Below are 18,885 nucleotides of genomic sequence, written 5' to 3' on the forward strand. Positions count from 1 at the left end.
ACTCCCTTCTCCCTTCTGCTCTCCCCCCCTGTTTTCTCACTTCGGTATCACATACTGCATTTCCTTCCCCCCGTTCAAATAACCTGCCGATCACGAGCACGTCACGGCATCGCAGCCTACAATCCAAGCTTCAACACAGTCAACCGTTTATAGCACGCTTGGACACGTATCAATCCCATTGTTACCCATGAGGTGAACTCACAACACGAATCCATAGAGAGCTATTCCTCCAAGGTTCACATTCCCCTCGTCGCAGCCAGCTAGAAGAGAATACATCTTCCCGGTTCCCATCGAAACCCTGTCATGCAATAAGGGTAGCCGCCTGGTTAGACAGGAAGGTAGAGAGGGAAAAGGGAGAAGGGACAGGACAGAAAAAGGGGGCGCCGTCCATTCCACTAACCCGCGGCCATTTAACGTGCAAGAAGCTCGGTCCAAGATATTGGTACTGTTGCTGGGAACACAGCTCATCCAGGTCATTTGTTACCATCATGTTCTCCCAGATCCTCACTTATGCTATGTCCCAGCCATTCTTGGCGACACTGAAAGCATGAACAGGACTGGTACAGAGTGACCCTCTCCCGCCTCGCAGGTCTACGAATCTCCCAGGGTAGGACAAGCCGCAGCCTCCGATACTGGGGCGTGCGTAACGGGAATTAAGACGTCACCTCTATGATAGCATTACTACGCGTAAAAAAGGTGTGCAATCAGGCTATCAGAGAGTTCGTCTACAACACCTCGATACACATATATGCCTACGCTCTTCCAGCGATGGCTGGATCGTACACTGCCTGCTAAAATCTAAGGAGCTGGAACCACTCCGCTCACTCGCTCACTCGCTCACTCGCTCACTCACTCACCAAGCAATCGCACAATGACGGCAGAGATCAGAGTCAGATTCGTCGTTCCGGAACGACTCCTATGAGAAATCCGCACACTTCCCACGAACCCGAAACATGGCCAAGTAGTATTCCTATGGCGAGGCGGGATAACGATTAAGTCCACCCCTCATGACCCCACAGGGCATTCCCCCTCTCCGGCAAAGGCCAGAGAGGGTATCTTTCCCTCATTAGTGCGGTCATGTGTTACCTCTGGCCAAAGGGACGGTACCTTGCACCGCTGTCCGAGTTGAGACGAGAAGAAAGCCAATGCGAGTGGAAATGGGCCGGAAGAGAGACAAAGCCCGTTTATATCCGCGCCGTTACGCCTGACCCCGAAAACTGCTCTTTTTATTGTACGCCATCTCCTGTCTACCAGCCGGACTCCTTGGGAGCGTCGGCCCACTCGGTGGTGGCGGGAGCGGCACCGGCGCCGGCACCGGACTCCCAGGTGGCAGGCGCGGCCTCGCTCCACTCGCCAGTAGCGGCAGCAGGGAAGCCAGCAGGGGCAGCCTCCCAGTCACCGGCACCCGCCGCGAAGCCGGACTCAATGGCGACGGGGCCCTCCTCATCAACACCGGGGAGCTTCTCCTCCTCGACCTTCTCCTCGGCCTCGGCCTCAGGGTCGCGGTCTAAAAGAACTGGTCAGCCTTGCGGCTTCATCTGGAAGCATACGACATGAGGGAACATACAGAAGTAGAGATCGGGCATCACATCCCAGGGGGTCTCGCGGTTGTAGATGGTGCCGCGCAGGCGGAGGACCTCACGGGCCAGCATCCACCAGATCAGGCCGATGGCGTGACGGCCCTTGTTGTTGGTGGGGATGGCAACGTCGACGAACTCGGTGGGCGAGTCGGTGTCGCAGAGGGCAATGACCGGGATGTTGACGTAGGAGGCCTCCTTGATGGCTTGGGCGTCGGTGCGGGGGTCGGTGACGACGATCAGACGGGGCTCCTTGAACGAACGGGTGATGTAGTTGGTGAAGGAGCCGGGGGTGAAGCGGCCAGCGATGGCCTGGGCGCCGGTGTGGGCGGCGAACTTGAGGACGGCACGCTGGCCGTAGGGACGAGCAGAGATGACGCAGACATCGCTCGGGTTGTCAATGGCGGCAATGATGCGGGCCGCGAGGACGATCTTCTCCCTGCAGACGTGCAGGTTAGCTTCTGCGACTTCGCGTCTCATGTCTCCTGACAGGCCGTTTAGGGGCGCCGGCGCCGTTCCACGTACCAAGTCTTGCCGATGTTGATGATGTTCACACCGTCGGCACGAGTCTTCCAGAGGTAGGCTACACGCAAAACTGTCAGACATCTCTCGTCTTTGGCTGAATACGCGGTCGGGGAGAATTACGCTGCATGTGGACGCCCAGGCTACCGCGATTGTCAGTATATGCGCCGCAAACATGAAGGGATCTTCCAGAGTCCCGGGAACACGCACTTCTTGGAGCCGATGTGGCACTGAGCAGCGAGCAGCTGCTCGATGTCGGTGCTCGTGGCATTGAAGATGGAGGGGAGGTTAGCGGGCGCCATCTTGACTGTGCTTTCTCTCGTTGGACGTGACGACGGGAGAAAGATGTCAAGGTTTGGGCGTTCACGAGTGGGATATATTTTTCTGGGCCGAGCGAGCTGCAGTTGGGCGGAGCTTCTGCGATTTTGGCGCACAAATTCAATTTTGTGGAGAGCCCCGCCAGGGTTGTGCAATTGACGACGAAAAAAGCCAAACGGGCCGTCACCAGCTGGTCAGCCAGCTTCGGTTCTTCGACCCGTCGTTTTGCCGACAGCGGGGCCCTGGAGCCATGGAAGCGCAATCGCGCTAGTCTTCAACGGGATTAGCGCCAATCGGCCCCAAAACTTCGGGCCCATGCGCCCAGCGAGAAAGTTGCGAGTTCGCGCGAGAACAAGAGAACTCTCGAGCAGATCGGGGAGACATTGGTAGCTCAAACGAAAAAAAAAGATATTCGCGATGCCTCCCCGGATACCGGCCCCGCAGGGGCTGCGAAGCCTCGCGCGTGAGATTTCCCGTTTCCATTGGACCCCCAGCTGTCGCCGGTTAGCTAACCGTAGCCTCCGCAGTTTGCCTTCGTCCGGCCCCAACCGCGGCTCCCAGCCTGCTGCCACTGGTCCAGACCGCCAACCTTTCGATGAAAGAGAAGAAGAAGCGCATGAAGCAGGACCCTTACGGCTGGGCCCAGGCGCAGCAGCGCAAGAATGCCCACCTCAAGCGGCGCGAGGAGATCGAAGCGGAGCGCAAGGCCGCCTACGGTGACCCCGTCCACGGCATCACGACGCCCTTTGTCGAGTCCTTCGACTCGGCCGGCCAGGAGCCCCTCTCGCGCGAGAACCCCGAGGCGGGCGGGGAGCAACACCCGCTGCCGACCTCGCCGCACCTCCGCAACTACCTCCTCAGCCAGGAGGAGCTGGACAAGGCGATCGAGTACTCGCGGCGCGTGACGATGCCGCTGACGAACGCGGAGAGCGCGACGACGGACCCGACCGCGGAGGCCGCCGAACTGGAGGAGCACGCCCGGAAGCACGCCAAGGCGGTGGAGGCGCTGCGGCGCATCACCGATCTCAAGAACGCCGGCGCAAAGGACCGGAAGCACGCCAACATCCGCCGGTGCATCGAAACGTTCGGCCGGCACGTCACCGACCACACCCTTGAGAACGCAGCCCCCCCACCGGGCCCCGGCCAGGAGCCCAAGCCGAAGCCGGTGCGCGCCGGGCCCGACACCGGGAGCAGCGAGGTGCAGATCGCCATCCTGACGGCCAAGATCAGGGCGCTGGCGCTGGCGCTGGAAGGGCCCAAGGGCCACAAAGACAAGAACAACAAGAGGAGTTTGCGGCGCCTGTGCCACAAGCGGCAGAGGCTGCTGAGGTATCTAGAGAGGAAGGAAAGAGGGAGCGGCCGGTGGCAGTATCTGGTTCAGACCCTCGGCCTGACACCGGCGACGTACAAGGACCAGATCTCGATCTAATACTCGGGGGTTGGGTGGGTTGATAGGTAAATGTGAGTTTGTGGAAACCCAGAGAAGATGTGTAACTTCTACCATTGTACATTACCGACGGATTAGACAAGAGAGCACGCGAAGATTCCAACATCTTTGCAAGCCCACGTCACCGCTTGACCTTCGCCAGACGCCAACATCATGCCTCGACATTCCCAAAGGAAAAACAACTCTCTAAGCGACAAGACAAGCCGTAAATAACATCAGAACACGCTGATGTAGTTGTTGATCCGCTCCTTTTGGTTCTGAGCTATGCACTCCGCAATCCACGTTATGTTGCGGATTTCCTGATTCACAGTGTCAGAGACATCTAGTCAAACAACCCCCGGGTGGGGGGAAGGGGTTCCGAAAGAAAAGAAAGGAAAAAGGGAGAAAAAAAAAAAGGCAACTTACCTGTTCCCTCAGCTTGACCCACGCATACACGATCGCATAGGTAAACTGCCGCGTAAAGGCGCTCTTTGCAATCTCCATCTCCTTTTGGTAAAACATATCCTCCAGGCTCCTGCCATCCGAGCCGGTCCCGCCAGCCATGTTACCAGGCCCGCCGGGCCCACCGCCCAACCCGGCAGCCTCGAAGAAGGCCTTGTAGTCTGCCACGCCCTCCACCGCCAACCGCACGCCCTCAAAATCATCGGCGCGCGACAGCATCAGGGTGCCTTCGGGATACAGCCGTCCGAAGTTGGGATACAGCTTCTTGCGGTCGGCCTTGGAAAGCTCGGTCCCGAACGAGTTGAGCGTGATGTTGATCGCCCGGCGATCGGCCTCGAACTCGAGCAGCTCCGACATGACCTCGGCGGTCGGCGTGCCGGCCATGTCCGGGTGCGTGTTGACAAATTCATAAAAGTCCTCCAGATAGTTCTTGTACAGCGTGTTCCGCACAATCTCGATGTTGAGTTCGTCCAGATCCTGGTGGCTCAGGCTGCCCTTGAAGTAGGGGGCAAGGGGCGTCTCGATCAGCACGCTGTTGTAGAGCTCCTCGATGTTGGTCGCCACGCAGAGCACCGGCATCGTCTCGAACCAGCCCAGCGGGTGGCACCGCTCCAGCAGCTCGCGCGTGTCGCGCTCGTGGAGGGTGCCCGTGATGAGCAGTGCCACGTTGTCGATCATGTAGCCGTAGGTGACGTAGTCCATGAACTTGGCGAGCGAGCCGACGGCGTTGGCGCGGACATAGCGAAACTCGCTCACGAGCTTGTCTGTTGTCTTGGCCGCAAGGCTCGACGTCGAGGGGTTGGGTGGAAGGGATGCGAGGAAGTCACCGTACGCGGGACCTAGTTGGAGTTTGAGGTCTGCAGGCAAGCTGTTAGGGTCGAATGCCCAAGCCGTGAAAGAAGGAAGGGGGGGGCGGCGGTGGGGTTAAGTTGGTTGGCTACCATCAATGGTCTCGCATTGTGTCATGTTGGTGTAGTTGGTGCTGGTGAGCAGTCCGTTGCGATAGCCCCGAACAATGCCCTCGATGTATCTGCGGGGGGAGAGAGAGCGAGAGCGGGTTAGCATCTGTATGCGTGGCGTTGATCATGGCCTTTTGGAAAGGAGGTATACCCATTGTTGACGTTGAATAGAAGGCCCTCCATCTTGCGCTGCCGGATATGTGTTGAAAGGCTGACGGTGACAGCTCCGCTAGCGGTTGGAGCTTCTCGATGCGGCGTCTCAGGGTAGCGTCACGGCGTTGGTTCCTTGGTTGGCCGGCATTGAGTGGACCGTGCATACGTTTCGCAACGCCCGACCTCCCGACAAGGCGGTCGAACGCGCAGCGCCGCCCGAGTGCCAAGAAAACTTGCCTGCCCCGGGCACAGAGGCAAGAGCTTGGACCTCCAGAGCCCCACCTGCAACTCCAAACTTGGTGGTAAAAAAAATTGTTCTTCGCTCTCGACTTTTTTTCTGCGTGAAGCCCTCGGTCAAAGTGCAAGCGCAGCCGCAGTCGAGCCGCCTTCCCACGCTTCCACCGACAACAGCAAGCGCGGCTCGTGCACCTTTCGACAAACCGCCATCATGCCTCTCTTTATCCTCACCGAGACCAGCGCAGGGTAAGTGCAAGTGGTTTAATGGCAGGAGACACTCCGCCAGTCTCGAACCGACCTGCCCGTGATGGCATTCTTGCTCTGAATCGGTGGAACCAATTGATCTAACTGGGAAATCTCAGCTATGGCCTTTTCAAGGCGGCCGACAAAAAACTGCTAGAGTCCGACAATCTCTCAGAACGTCTTTCCACTGTGGATAAGATTGTTAAAGAGTAAGTACACCCTGGCGCGTGCGAGTCACGTTGTCAGTCTCTTCATGTGCTAACGCTGCCCTCCAGGATTAAGTACAAGGAGTTTGCCAAGTTCGACAGTGCCGCAACAGCGCTTGAGGAAGTTGCTGGTGTGATTGAGGGCAAGGTCACGCCGAAGCTGGCCAGTCTCCTCAATGAGTTCAAGGATGAGAAGAAGGTCACTCTGGCCGTGGCCGAGAGCAAGCTCGGCAGCTCGATTCTCAAGCTTCCCGGGTTGAACATCAAGCCCATCTCCGACTCGTCGACAACCGACTTGTTCCGTGCCATTCGCAAGCACTTGCCCGACCTCATCCCCGGCATGCTCCCAGAAAACTTCCAGGAGATGTCTCTGGGTTTGTCGCACTCGCTGTCGCGGCACAAGCTCAAGTTCTCCCCCGACAAGGTCGATGTCATGATTGTGCACGCCGTGTCTCTGCTTGACGAGTTGGACAAGGAGCTGAACACGTATGCCATGCGTGTTAAGGAATGGTACGGCTGGCACTTCCCCGAGCTGGCCAAGATTCTGCCCGACAACCTGTCCTATGCCAAGGTCATTGTCGCCCTCGGCATGCGTGCAAACGCGTCCAAGGCTGATCTGTCTGAGATCTTGCCTCACGAGATCGAGACCGCCGTCAAGGCCGCTGCTGATATCAGCATGGGTACTGAGATCACCGAGGAGGACCTTGAAAACATCAAGCTGCTTGCTGAGCAAGTCATCAGCTACTCCGAATACAGGAGACAGCTTGCCGAGTATCTTGAGAACCGCATGAAGGCCATCTCCCCGAACATGACGGAACTCGTCGGTCCTCTTGTTGGTGCTCGGCTCATTGCGCATGCCGGCTCTCTCATCAACCTCGCCAAGAACCCTGGTTCTACCATCCAGATCCTCGGCGCCGAGAAGGCTCTCTTCCGTGCCCTCAAGACCAAGCACGCGACGCCCAAGTACGGTCTGATCTACCATGCTTCGCTAGTCGGCCAGGCTTCTGGTGCGAACAAGGGCAAGATGGCTCGTCAGCTGGCTGCGAAGGTTGCGCTTGGTGTGCGTACAGATGCGCTCGCTGAATTTGAGGAAGACGCGGATGATGAGACGCGCGCCAGCCTGGGTATCCGGGCCCGAGCCAAGCTCGAGAACAACCTGCGGTTGCTGGAGGGCAAGCCGCTGTCGAAGGGTGTTGCGGTCGGGCCCAACGGCGTTCCGCTCGGCGCCCCCGCCAAGTGGGATATCAAGGAGGCTCGCAAATACAACATTGATGCCGATGGCCTCGGTGCCGAAGCTCAAGCTCCTAAGAAGCCCCTCATTCAAGAGGTGGATGAGGAGATGGCTGAGCTCGATGTGGCGGACAAGTCCGACGTGGAAATGAAGGACGCTCCCAGTAAGAAGGACAAGAAGGATAAGAAGGACAAGAAGGACAAGAAGGAGAAGAAGGAGAAGAAGGAGAAATCCCAAAAGTCCAAGGAATCCGAGGCTCCGGCGCCGGCCAAGATTACCGAGAAGGACTACGAGCGCCTGGCCAAGGAGGCCGGCATGTCGGTCTCCAAGTTCACTCGCAAGCTAGAAAAGGGCCAGATCAAGGTGAACGCGGATGGCACAGTAGAGGTTCTCAGCAAGAAGGATTCCAAGACACAGGAGGTTGAGGAGGAGCAAGCTGAGACTCCTGTCAAGTCGAAGAGCTCGAAGCGCAAGCACGAGCCCGAGGAGGAGACGCCAGCCAAGGAGGAGAAGCCAAAGAAGAAGAAGAAGAAGTCCAGCAAGGAGTAAGCGGTTGCCTGTTCTGCTGGGTTTATCTCTTTTACTTGCTTCTCTGTATGATACACCTTCTGGCGTCCCGGCTGGTGGTTTTGGCGTTTGGATGGGCAAGAAAACGGCGTTCGGGTGGATTGGTTGTGTGTATTCGTGCCGCACTCTAGCTTCAGGTGATGAAATGGCAGGAACGGCGGCTAGTGGCTGGTGCTCGCTTCGCGCGGCACCAATTCTCGGCAGAGCGAGAAATAGCCTTATTACAGAATGTCCAGTTTGACTTCCGGATGTTGATATGAGAGTTTGATAGCCCAGAGGAATCAGTGCTTAGTTCTTGCGCTTATCGCTTATCGCCCGAGCACTTACGGAGTCACTACCTCGCTCGCTTCGTTGTGACCGGGGCCCCACCCAAGCCTCGTCAATTCGAGGTTTCCTGTTTGCCACTGAGAGCTGACCAGTCTACGGAGGAGTAAGCGTGCCTGGCTACCTGTGCATTCTACAACCCAGCACCATTCGCAAAATGCCAGACTCCCCACGCAGACGGTCGCGGTCACGTTCGCGATCGCCACCGCGACGCCCAAAGGTGAGCGGCGGCTTCAAATGGAAGGACAAACGCTCGGCCGACACCGACGACCGGCGCGATGACCGGGGCCTCCAGCGCGGGTACCGGGACCGTTCACCCAGGAGAGACAGAGAACGTGATCGCGATTTTGGAAGGGATCGGGATCGGGATCGGGATCGGGATCGGGATCGGGATCGGGATCGGGATGCTCGCGACAGGTCACCCAGGCGGGACCGGAGCCGGGACCGCGATCGGGAGAGAGAACGAGACAGGGACAGGGACCGGGACAGGGACAGATACCGCAGAGACCGCTCCCCGCGAACCAGCAACAATAGCCGGCCTAGCGGCCGCGATCGTGACGCGAAACCGAAACCTAAGAAAGAAAGGCCGGCGGCAGCACCAACAAACCCTGGCGAAGAAATGATTGTCGTCACGGTCAACGACCGCCTCGGCACCAAGGCCCAGATCCCGGCCTTCCCCAGCGACACGATCGGCCAGTTCAAGATCATGGTCGCGATGAAGATCGGGCGAGAGCCGCACGAGATCTTGCTCAAGAGGCAGGGGGAACGGCCATTCAAGGACGCCATCACGCTGGGTGACTATGGAATCTCGAACGGTGTGCAGCTAGACCTGGAGGTGGACACGGGGGATTGAGCGACTTGTTCCTCCCACCACTTGTCAGCACGACTGCAGGCCGCGGTCCCTTCGTGGGCGGTGGGTGGTGGGTGGTGGAAGGCCACGCATGGAGAGGTCACCCGTGGGCAGGTGCTTCACGTGGGCGCCAAGGGACCTGGTTGTCGGAAGGAGAACGGGGCGGCAGTGGCTCTCGAGCGCCAAGGGTCGATGCCGAAGGGCTGTGGTTCGGGCAGAGGTGAATCCTCTGAGCGGTGGCCGACTGGACTGTGGTCTCGAATGGATGCGCTGCTACAGTGGCAGCCAAACTTGCAAGGACATCACTATCTGCTGCTGAGGGTTCGACTACCAGAATGGTTTCGCTCTCAATATTCTCCTAGTCGAGGCTTTCTTGCTGGAAGGCCACAACTAGCCTGGTCCCGTCAGGATGACCTAGTCTCACTCTCCTTCTCTTCCCAGTCGTTAATCTCCCATCTTCATCCCTCCCTGACAACTTCTGCCATAGAATACCAAGTTAATTGACCGACTTCAATTGATCTACCTGCGTAGCCTAGTAATGCTCTAACTGTCGTGTGTATTATGTCATGTTCAGTATCCTGGTCGATATGCGCATGCCAATCACAAACTTCAAGCATGCGTCCCATGTGTTTCAGAGATGTGTTACATTTCTCTACGGCAGTTACATGATCTAACGTGGGCGCTTGATCTCTGTGATGTAAACCCGCGGACGAGCCTCGGTAGGGATCAGGCCGCTGGCGAGGTCTATCAAGACCGATCGTAGATTGTCATCGCCCAAATTGGCATCAATGCATCCATGGCTGGCCTTGCCCCATCTCTCCCCACGTATGCTACAACATCAGTTCTCAGAGCAGCGGTGCATTGCATCACAAAATAGATGAAAACCGTCTCTACGATGGTGTGTCCCCCGTCGGTGCAATGAAGATGAAGGTAACTTATGCGCTGAGCTTGTGCTGTCCATATCTCAGTCCACTACGGAGTACATAGTAGTTCCTCCGTATTACAAAAAACGGCAGCAGGAAATTCTCCGATTGGCTATTCTCGAACCAGCGAAACGGGCGGCGAAAAGCTGCGATAAAGCCTTATCGGCGTCACTGACCCCGAAAAAGTATCCCGAAGGTCGAAGTTAGAACAACTGCACACAACGAAACCGTCAAGGCCCGAATAGCCGTGAACAAGCCTGCCATGTCCGGGACGGTCCTTAGCACGCTGTGCAGCATCTGCCACACAGAGCCACCCAAGTACAAGTGCCCGCGATGCGGCGTGCGAACCTGCTCCGTGCCGTGCGTCCAGAAACACAAGGCCCGCGCCGACTGCGATGGCGTCCGCAACCCCAGGGCTTTCATGCCATTGAAGCAGCTCAAGACCCCCGCCGGAGTTGACCACGACTACAACTTTTTGACCTCCATTGAGCGCGCCCGCGAGCGGGCTGAAAAGGAAGTTCTCGAGGCCCGCCGGCTGCTGAGCGAGAAGGACCTGCGACCGAAGAACGAGGACAAGGTATTCCAGAAGGTCTGGTACGGTGACGAGCTGCGCCACGTCCCGGTGCATTCACAGCCGTACAGAAACGCGGAAGGTCCGGCGTTCGTTGACGGGTTTGACAAGCATGTTCGCCGGCGGTTGCGGTACCTCAACATCGACGCCATCACCATGCCCAAGGGCATGGTACGGCAGAGAGAGAACAAGACGGCCTGGAATAGGCGGACACAATCCATCAACTGGCAGGTCGAGTGGCTCGTCTACGGCGCGTCCGACCTCGGTTTCACATCGGCGCTACACGACCAACAACCTCTCCGCATTCTCTGCAAAACTCTCGAGGGCACCGCCCTCCACTCCGGGTTAGCGTCCGCGCTTGACTGGCATCGCGGCCAGCTCGACCGCCAAAGCCGCGAACGGCCCGACCCGACCGATACTGACAATGAAGCCGAGTCGGATGACGGCCCCCCGGCCGCGAAGAAACGCAAAACCCGTCACCACAACAAGAACCAATTCCCCACCGTCTGCCCGATCCAAGATCCGTCGACCAGCACCTGGTCCTCGGCCCCATACTCCTTGCAATACCAGCCCACAACTGCCTGGTCTCAGACCACTACTCTTCCGCACGCGGAAACCACTCTGGAAGAAAAGCTTATGGCGTGGGATTTCTACCTTGTCAACGTCGTCCCCCCGCCGCTAGCAGGCTTGGCAACGACCACCAACGACGGGAAGAACCAACAAACAAAGAAGGGGGGCAGCAAAACAATCATTCCGCTTTCGTCGACAGAAAGTCTCACCGCTGCGTTGTCAGGACGCAGAGTACTCGAATTTCCTACCGTCGTGGCGGTTCCGGGCGGGTGGGGGCCGCCGGCGGGGTGCACCGTTGAGCTGGATGAGAGGCCGGACAGGATGCGGGGGGCTGCCGGACGGGCAGCACGGGCGCATCGAAGGGGCGCTAACGCGGACATGAGTGCCGATACCGGCAATCCTGGCGAGGCTGGGGAGACGCTGCCGCGTCCCGGCCCCGCCGAGCGCCCGAGACGACAGGGTGCCGATGGCGCTGGCGGCAGGGGAGGGAAAAGGTTCAGGTCCAACCCCAGCCCCAGCCCCAGCCCCAGCCGGACTGCGGCGCTGCCACGGGAGGAGCTTGTCTGGCAGCATCAGCAGCAGTCGGATGACGAGGCCGATGCTGAGGAGGGTGAGGTGAACAGCGACGGGGACGAGGTCATGGGTGAAGCGGCGGACGCCGACAGGGATGTCGAGGAGGCGGACGATTCCGATTCGGAGGATGGTAGCAGCAGCATGACAATGGGCAGGGAGGACGAGGCTGGGCAACCTCAGCAGCAAGAGGAGAACCGACCCGAGGCAGGCAGGCCACGTGGTGGGCTGGTCGATTATGGGTCGTCGGAAGAGTCGGATTGATTCGGTCATATTCCGGACCCCCCGCTGCCAGTGAAACTACATCATCTGGGTCGATTGGGACTCGCGTAAACGACGGCCAACTTGTATGCTTAGGAAGTTGTAGAAGCGCACCAAACGGAGGGCAGAATCCAACGTTCTTCTGTTTTTGTAACGGTCATTGCGAGGAGATGGACCTTTATTCTGGTTACGCTAGATTTTCGCGTACGCATTATTAGGTTCCCAGACATGAACCTGAAGAAGTACTGCCTCGACATATCAAGCTGCTTCGGAGCCTGAGTGAGCCTGAGAGGATCAGGAGACTTTCTTTTCTACACGCGGGAAATCTTTACACCGTAGGTTGACGGGGGTTTATGAAGGATATTTAAAGTGCCGCGTACTCCGTAGAGGATCCGCTGCGATTGTATCCAAGCGTCCGTACTTTTCCGCACGCATGCGCCAGGGTATGAGGGTACGAGGGTCGATGGCACGACAGGGACGTGCTCCTGACCTGTAGACCGGGAGAGGGACTCCGCCTCGGCTTCGTGCTGGTGTGTAAGGTAAGTAAGTACCCAATAGGTAGGCACCTAGACACCTGAGGTAAGGCACGTACGGATACGGATAACAAAGGTTCAAGCGAACCGAAATCCCTACAGCCTAGACATGCAGGTTTAGTAATCCCTCGGTCACCCAGGTGCTTCCGCAGGCAAGGCTGGAAAGAACCTAGGCCTGACGACCGAGTGTATCGCCTCTACCTGAGTTAGGTACATTAATGGTCATGTTTCGTACCTCGTCTCTCAGAAAGAAACGGTCTAGTCAGTCTGGTTGGAGATCGATCTACGATGCAATTAGTCAATAGTATTCTAATTTTTCGCAATTTTCTCCGAGACAAACAGTCATGGAACGGAGAATGCTGCTGCTGTAGCGAAACTTCGGGCCGAGCGAAAGCTCCGAAACTACGTTGGCCGTTGGCTTCGCCGCCTACTCTCTCCTCGGAAGGGGATGAGAGAGTCCGATTTGCCGCATCCGATCTCGATATTGTTTTGTCGTCGGATCTGGATCTTCCAAGTGGCCGTACCTGGTACTGTTGGACAACGCACGAAGTGATCAGTTGGATTTTGTGCTGACATGTGATTACGCCAAGGCCCCTGGGCAAACACGTTTTGACAAGTTGCATCAAGAGCGGGGCCAGCGGAAACAGCATCCGTGGTGGGGGTCTCTGAGCAAGCGGAGAATGATTCAGCTAATCGTGAAGCTCGTCATCGCCCACGCACCAGAGATAACTAAGGTACGGAGTACCTACTCTGTACCTCAGAGCGAGTTGAGCACCAATCGGTGTACAATCAAGGTATCGGCTCTCAAGATGCCTTGGATTGAGTGGTAGCGGGAGATGTTGCGGTCCTCACCGGTGAGAGCAGCCCCCCAATCAACCGCGCCAAAAGATTGAAACCGTCACCGTACTGCAGCATTCTTTGGCGCATCTCATCTTTTGCGGCAACGGTGATGTGACCCTGTCTTGGCGCGTCAATCAAGACCATGCGCAGCATAAATAAGGTAGCCAGCATATCAGTCCAGATTGCCGGTCTCGGGCGAGTCCAAGGTTTGTCAGACTATCTATCAGGGCCAAACATCTCGCCATTCTGGGAATCAAGACATGCCCCAGCCAGTCAAAACCCCCATGTTATCTAACAGGCCCCCCCGAGAAGCTCGACGACACGCTACGCCAACGCTCGTCGGACGGCTTCTCGCGCTTTAGATGGGGAGGGGGAGTTGTATGGTTACTAGCACATGTGCACCACGGAGGAATGTTCAGATTGGTACTTTCGCACTACCTAAGGTTTGGTACTAGGCAGAACATGAACCGAACTATCAAGTATCCATATCGGGTCGGGAAGCTGCTCGAGGACGCCAGAATGCCAGGAGCTTGGGCCAGCTTTCACATGTCCAAACAGGCTCTTCTTATCTTGCAGGACAGGGGTGTTAAACGGCTGCGAGTGGCTGCTGCTTCATGTCTTACCCCACCTCGCCATTGCATTTGGCATGGCAAGACGCCATGGCTATCAAAACTGCCATCACGACTTGTTTGGCCACTGGAGAGCAAGCGCCCCTGGCGGGCCTTGGTTGGCTGGCAGCACATGCCGTCTCCCTGGGAAGCAGCACATGCAATCGGAAACTGCGAGTGGTAAAATGTGGCGTCGGTTGCACCTTCTTGCGGCAGTATCTCGGTCGCTCGGGTGCTTGCTTTGGGTGTCTGCCTTTCCCTTATAACAGACATCCAGCGCCCCTGCCCATCCATCATTCCACCTTCTCTCTTGACTTGCTCTAATCCTTGCACTCGTATTTCCGGGTCTCCCTTCCCAGACATTGAACTGGCAAACCCGGCTTCCCTCACTACCCTTCACGTGCACACAAGCTTAATTAACATTTCTTTATTTTCTGCTTTGAATTTGGTTCAGGTACAGCCTCATTTGCTCCATCTTCTCCGTACGTTTTCGTTTCGGTTTCACGAGACTCACGCGACCTGATAGTGCATCGTAGAGCAACAAGCAGCGCAACAATGGCGGAGACCAAGACTGCTCCTGTGACCAACGGCGACTCGCCGCATTCTGACACGCTTCGCGTACGTCCAACATGTTGTCCCGGCCCGCAGGTGGCATTTGCAGCAAGCATTTACTGACGGAGACACAGCACCTCCTGACTCTCCCGGCCGTGCAAGACGGCGTCCGTGCATTCAGCTCCAACCCGCTGGGCAGGATCTCGATTCGGTTGACCAACTCGGCCTACCACTTGGTGGGTGCCCCGGTGCTGTCTCTCTTCAACAAGCCGCTCTCCTACGTGACGCCCTACGCCCAGCGGGTGGACGAGTTTGGCGTGCAGACCCTTTCCAAGGTGGAGGAGAAGTACCCGATCGTCAAGAAGCCGTCGCCCGAGCTCCTGAAGGGCGCCAAAGAAGCAGCCTACGCACCGGTCCGGCATGTGGCCGAGGTGTACAATGGCGCGTACCAGAAGACGTCGGGCAACCACACTATTGCCAGCGGCAAGGCGGCCGCCAAGACTGCCGTTGTGGTCTCGGTTGAGGGCGCCATCTTTGCCCTCCGCGAGGCCCTCAAGTTTGGCCAGTCGTTCCACGTCACCGAGTCGATCAAGGCCGCGATTGACCAGCTCGAGGAGGCGCTCCGGCGCCAGAACGGAGAAAACATCAACAATCGTACCGCAAACTCCGACCACGCCAGCAACCGCCGGGACGAACCGGAGACAACTGGAGCTAAGATCTCTGGCGACTGAGTGCGCTTATTCTAATATAACCATACGTCATGTTGATGCGCAAGGTAGCCGGCCGCCAATCCGGTTTCAAGACTAGTCCCGGGAAAGCAGGGAAGCACAACTGTTCATCTCCTTCGGCTGGATCTGAAATTGGTGGGACTCGGCAGCGAAACAGAAACCCGAATTGGGTTGATCTTTTTTTTAAACCCGTATTTATCTGCTTGTTTGAGGGGCGGGGGCAGGGGCAGGGGCGGGGGCCGGGGGGGGGCGCGGAGGGGGGAAAGCGTGTTGAGGATTGGACTCGTTTTGGCAGGAAAAAGGAAACAGGGATAGAAACGGTCATCGTATGGTGTCGTAATTTCCAACGGTGACTGCTTGTGTTAGTATGTAACTGGCGAGGTCGAAACAGAGACGGGAGTTTGCGCTGAAAATGCAGTCGCGGGGCTAAGATAAAGATGCAAAAAAGGTGACAGGTGAAGGAGTCAGCATCGAAAGAAAGCTTCATGGCTTCAAGGCAACCCCTAATTACATCCATTTTCTCTTCAGCAAGGGACGAGAAACGGCTGATGCACCAAGTCCAATCGCATCTCGTTCGCCTCAAATCTTGTAAAACGGATTTCTTGAATCAGCCATCACTCACCGATTCTCGAAGCACTCCGCTCTTCGATTACCGGTTATGACGTAAGCAACACGCTAGCCCGATTGGGAATTAAGCTCTCGATTTGCCCCGCCGCCATCTTCTGCCGACAGTCTTCTTACTATGCATAGCCTTAGTCAGGAGGGGTAGCTTTTGGGGACCGAAGCTTCGTGATCAATTATAAAGCCGAGATGTGTTCTTTGTCGTGGCTTGGAAATACGCCAAGTGCGCTGGAGTCTGCTAGATTTGTATATAACGAGCTTTTTGTCTGGCCGACTCGATGAAGACCTTTTTTTCACCAGTAACGATTGGCATCTCCGTCATTGTCGGTCTTTGTTCGATCTTGGCTCTCTTTAAGGGACAAGAGCTCTTAGAAGTCGCAGCAAACAACCCCGTCATCTCTCTACTTGTACCGGCAAAGGCCATCACAACCGTAAACACATCAAAGTTCCCCGAGGGTAGCGCCTCGCAAACCAGCACAACAATGACCGCCGCGAACACCACCACCACCAGACTCCTTCCTCGGCTCATTCGCCAATCCTTCCTCGCCATCGAGCAATCCGAAGGCGCTGGCGCCCGCGTGCGCCGCTCCATCGGAACTCCCAAGTTGAGAAACTTGAGTCCCTTCCTGATGCTTGACCGTACGTTTCACTCCCCCATAGCTTTTTTCCCCTTTCTGTCTCATTCCTCCTTCTTCCGGAAAGAAGGGGCAAACAATCCCGGATGGTCTACCTGGCAGTGAACTGGGGCGAGGAAAAACAGAAAGGCTGACTGAACATTCTTTTTTTTTTCCCACTCTTTTTAGACTTCTCGGTCTCCCCTGGCGCCGGCTTCCCCGACCACCCGCACCGCGGCCAAGAGACCATCACCTACCTCCTGCAGGGCGGCATGGAGCACGAGGACTTTGCCGGCAACCGGGGCCGCCTGGGGCCGGGGGACCTGCAGTTCATGACGGCCGGGCGCGGCATCGTGCACGCCGAGATGCCGGTGCAGAACGAGGACGGCAGCCCCAACGTCGGCCTGCAGCTGTGGGTCGACCTGCCGAAGCGCCTCAAGGCCTGCGAGCCGCGCTACCGCGACCTGCGCGCCGACGAGGTGCCCGTCGCCGAGGCCGACGGCGGCCGCGTCCGCGTCAAGGTCATCAGCGGCCGCAGCCACGGCGTCGAGTCGGTCAAGGACCTCGCCTACACCCCCGTCTGGCTGCTCGACGTCGAGATCCAGCCCGGCGGCCGCATCGTCCAGCCCCTGCCCGAAGGCTGGAACGCCTTCGCGTACACGCTCGAGGGGGAGGTGCTGTTCGGGGACGGGGAGGGCGACGGCGAGGTGGTGGCGGTGGGGCCTGCGCCGCAGCAGCAACAACAACAGCAACAGCAGCAGCGGGCGGTCGGCCCGTTCCACAACGTCGTCTTCGAGGCGGCCGGCCAGGCCGTCTACGCGGCCGTGGACGAGCGCGCAAAGAGCAGCGCCCGGTTCGTCATCGTCGCCGGCACCCCGCTCGACCAGAAGGTGGTCCAGTACGGGCCCTTTGTGCTCACCAGCCAGGAGGAGGTGTACCAGGCCTTTATGGACTACCAGACCCACTCCAACGGGTTCGAGAGGGCCAACGGGTGGGCGAGCGAGATTGGAAAGACTATGGTACATTAGTAAGGAAGGGGGTATGGGTGGTATGTATGTATGTACAGTCTGTCGGGCCAGGTTAGACGAGCCACAGGCCAATGATAGGACACGGGATTTTTGGATGTCCAGGAGTTGTTTTGTGTGGATATGTATCAATATTTACTTTTTTTTTCCAAGACGGTCAAGTTCTGGCCCAAAGATCACATTCTGTTGTTGAAGATCGGGCAGGTGATGTATGGCATGACGATAGTAAGGGGCTGAATGAGAAAAATAGAAGACAGCCAAACACACAATAGGCATATACTAAGACACGTCCTCAGTGAGAAGGAATAGGGGCTGCGCGAGGCGCATCTAGTGTATATTAATTATTTGCAAAACTACCACCGTTACATGCTCCTGTTTCCTAAAACCAGCTTGACAGCCCATTTTGTGGACATTTAGCGGAAGGTCTGAATATTGAAAGAGCATTCCCCGTCTGGTTTCCGTGGGGCACATCATTCCATCAAGTCCCCTATGGCCAGACCTCCTAAGATCTCTATCAACTCGGTCATTTGACTCGATATCCAGAACTCCCCCCCTTTTTTCCCCCTTTCTCCCCTTTTCACTCCTTTCCTTCTCTGTTTCCCTTTTTTACCTTGTTTTCGTTTTCTCAAAAAGAGCCCTCAACACATCGCTCCCCTCTCGGCCATACTCGCCTTGGGGCTCCTCCCCGCGTCGCTCGCCTCGCTGGACACCTTCCATCACCTATCCTCCTCCATATCACCATCCCCCCCGTCGTGATCGTTCAATCGACCACCTCCATTGCATTCCTCTTCTTCTTCTTCCTCTTCTTCTCTTCTTCGTACAAACGCCGCGGTGTCCGCCACATCTGCCGCTGCTTTCGCAGCATCCGCCGCCGCCGCCGCCAGATCCTCCCGAAGCTGCTTGCGGTAGCGCGCGCGCACCTGTGCCTGGTAGGCGAGCTGGGCGGGCGACGGCGTGCAGCCGCGCGGGAGCGGCGAAGAGCACCCGCGGAGGCGCCAGGAGAGACGCTCGAGGAAGCTGGGGCGGTAGCGGCGGCGGTGGAGTTTCGAGATGGAGAGGTTGTAGTCTTCTTGTTCATTGACCGGGACGAGACGGTTGTGGCGGAGCTCCGAGCCGTAGAGGCGGTAGTCCTGTTCATTGACCGGAAGAGTGGTGCTGCTGCCAGTCGGTGCTGCCGTGATTGAAGAGCGGGTAGAGCTCTCCTCGTCCATGGTCGGGAGTGTCCTCATAGGTCCGGCCAGGGACGCGAGATGCTCGCCCTGTGAAAGAGAGGTTGGGAAGGTAGAGTGAGACAATTGGGAGCCCTGATCCTCGGCAATGGGGGGAGCGAATGCGTGAGACTGAGTCTCCGGAGGAGTAGTGGTATCAGGAGACATGGTGGGAATACTGTTTGC

General features: G+C 57.4%; 9 protein-coding genes across 9 annotated transcripts; 6 read left to right on the forward strand and 3 right to left on the reverse strand.

The window, feature by feature from the left end:
• Nucleotides 1-1,247: 1,247 nt before the first annotated feature.
• P884DRAFT_301704 (40S ribosomal protein uS2) lies at nucleotides 1,248-2,401 on the reverse strand (the record flags this gene model as incomplete). Its single annotated transcript, XM_069444880.1, has 5 exons — nucleotides 1,248-1,507; nucleotides 1,568-2,016; nucleotides 2,103-2,160; nucleotides 2,223-2,242; nucleotides 2,310-2,401. The coding sequence occupies 5 exons, from the start codon at nucleotides 2,399-2,401 to the stop codon at nucleotides 1,248-1,250; spliced, it is 879 nt and encodes a 292-aa protein (XP_069295495.1).
• A 414-nt stretch (nucleotides 2,402-2,815) lies between these two features.
• On the forward strand, nucleotides 2,816-3,922 carry P884DRAFT_247927 (mitochondrial 37S ribosomal protein uS15m). Its single transcript, XM_069440525.1, has 2 exons — nucleotides 2,816-2,880; nucleotides 2,945-3,922. Exons 1-2 carry the CDS (start codon nucleotides 2,835-2,837, stop codon nucleotides 3,844-3,846), a joined length of 948 nt encoding a protein of 315 aa, XP_069295496.1. The 5' UTR covers nucleotides 2,816-2,834; the 3' UTR covers nucleotides 3,847-3,922.
• Nucleotides 3,923-4,079: 157 nt separating this feature from the next.
• P884DRAFT_301706 (vacuolar ATP synthase subunit D) lies at nucleotides 4,080-5,447 on the reverse strand (the record flags this gene model as incomplete). Its single annotated transcript, XM_069444881.1, has 4 exons — nucleotides 4,080-4,163; nucleotides 4,270-5,162; nucleotides 5,247-5,335; nucleotides 5,416-5,447. 4 exons carry the CDS (start codon nucleotides 5,445-5,447, stop codon nucleotides 4,080-4,082), a joined length of 1,098 nt encoding a protein of 365 aa, XP_069295497.1.
• A 418-nt stretch (nucleotides 5,448-5,865) lies between these two features.
• On the forward strand, nucleotides 5,866-7,883 carry P884DRAFT_206463 (uncharacterized protein; the record flags this gene model as incomplete). The annotated part of the gene is made up of 3 exons (XM_069438718.1): nucleotides 5,866-5,900; nucleotides 6,017-6,106; nucleotides 6,173-7,883. The coding sequence occupies 3 exons, from the start codon at nucleotides 5,866-5,868 to the stop codon at nucleotides 7,881-7,883; spliced, it is 1,836 nt and encodes a 611-aa protein (XP_069295498.1).
• Nucleotides 7,884-8,844: 961 nt separating this feature from the next.
• On the forward strand, nucleotides 8,845-9,078 carry P884DRAFT_206312 (ubiquitin-related domain-containing protein; the record flags this gene model as incomplete). The annotated part of the gene is made up of 1 exon (XM_069438709.1): nucleotides 8,845-9,078. The coding sequence occupies one exon, from the start codon at nucleotides 8,845-8,847 to the stop codon at nucleotides 9,076-9,078; it is 234 nt and encodes a 77-aa protein (XP_069295499.1).
• A 1,182-nt stretch (nucleotides 9,079-10,260) lies between these two features.
• On the forward strand, nucleotides 10,261-11,973 carry P884DRAFT_206602 (uncharacterized protein; the record flags this gene model as incomplete). The annotated part of the gene is made up of 2 exons (XM_069438730.1): nucleotides 10,261-11,235; nucleotides 11,302-11,973. The coding sequence occupies 2 exons, from the start codon at nucleotides 10,261-10,263 to the stop codon at nucleotides 11,971-11,973; spliced, it is 1,647 nt and encodes a 548-aa protein (XP_069295500.1).
• A 2,092-nt stretch (nucleotides 11,974-14,065) lies between these two features.
• On the forward strand, nucleotides 14,066-15,416 carry P884DRAFT_228396 (uncharacterized protein). The gene is made up of 3 exons (XM_069439715.1): nucleotides 14,066-14,405; nucleotides 14,478-14,569; nucleotides 14,638-15,416. Exons 2-3 carry the CDS (start codon nucleotides 14,507-14,509, stop codon nucleotides 15,232-15,234), a joined length of 660 nt encoding a protein of 219 aa, XP_069295501.1. The 5' UTR covers nucleotides 14,066-14,405; nucleotides 14,478-14,506; the 3' UTR covers nucleotides 15,235-15,416.
• Nucleotides 15,417-16,032: 616 nt separating this feature from the next.
• P884DRAFT_262488 (RmlC-like cupin domain-containing protein) lies at nucleotides 16,033-17,802 on the forward strand. Its single transcript, XM_069441667.1, has 2 exons — nucleotides 16,033-16,491; nucleotides 16,656-17,802. The coding sequence occupies exons 1-2, from the start codon at nucleotides 16,131-16,133 to the stop codon at nucleotides 17,492-17,494; spliced, it is 1,200 nt and encodes a 399-aa protein (XP_069295502.1). The 5' UTR covers nucleotides 16,033-16,130; the 3' UTR covers nucleotides 17,495-17,802.
• Nucleotides 17,803-18,207: 405 nt separating this feature from the next.
• Nucleotides 18,208-18,867, reverse strand: P884DRAFT_301712 (uncharacterized protein; the record flags this gene model as incomplete). Its single annotated transcript, XM_069444882.1, has 1 exon — nucleotides 18,208-18,867. One exon carries the CDS (start codon nucleotides 18,865-18,867, stop codon nucleotides 18,208-18,210), a length of 660 nt encoding a protein of 219 aa, XP_069295503.1.
• Nucleotides 18,868-18,885: the final 18 nt, after the last annotated feature.

Source organism: Thermothelomyces heterothallicus (genome assembly GCF_042370625.1).
Source record: "Thermothelomyces heterothallicus CBS 202.75 unplaced genomic scaffold P884_scaffold_21, whole genome shotgun sequence".
NCBI lineage: Eukaryota > Fungi > Ascomycota > Sordariomycetes > Sordariales > Chaetomiaceae > Thermothelomyces > Thermothelomyces heterothallicus.

Bases quoted from the DNA above. Each gene is read 5' to 3' on its own strand.
- P884DRAFT_247927 (XM_069440525.1), top strand. From the start codon at position 2,835: ATGCCTCCCCGGATACCGGCCCCGCAGGGGCTGCGAAGCCTCGCGC. The intron at 2,881-2,944 runs GTGAGATTTCCC...TAGCCTCCGCAG, and splicing joins GGGGCTGCGAAGCCTCGCGC to TTTGCCTTCGTCCGGCCCCA.
- P884DRAFT_228396 (XM_069439715.1), top strand. From the start codon at position 14,507: ATGGCGGAGACCAAGACTGCTCCTGTGACCAACGGCGACTCGCCGCAT. The intron at 14,570-14,637 runs GTACGTCCAACA...ACGGAGACACAG, and splicing joins CGCATTCTGACACGCTTCGC to CACCTCCTGACTCTCCCGGC.
- P884DRAFT_262488 (XM_069441667.1), top strand. From the start codon at position 16,131: ATGAAGACCTTTTTTTCACCAGTAACGATTGGCATCTCCGTCATTGTC. The intron at 16,492-16,655 runs GTACGTTTCACT...CACTCTTTTTAG, and splicing joins TCCCTTCCTGATGCTTGACC to ACTTCTCGGTCTCCCCTGGC.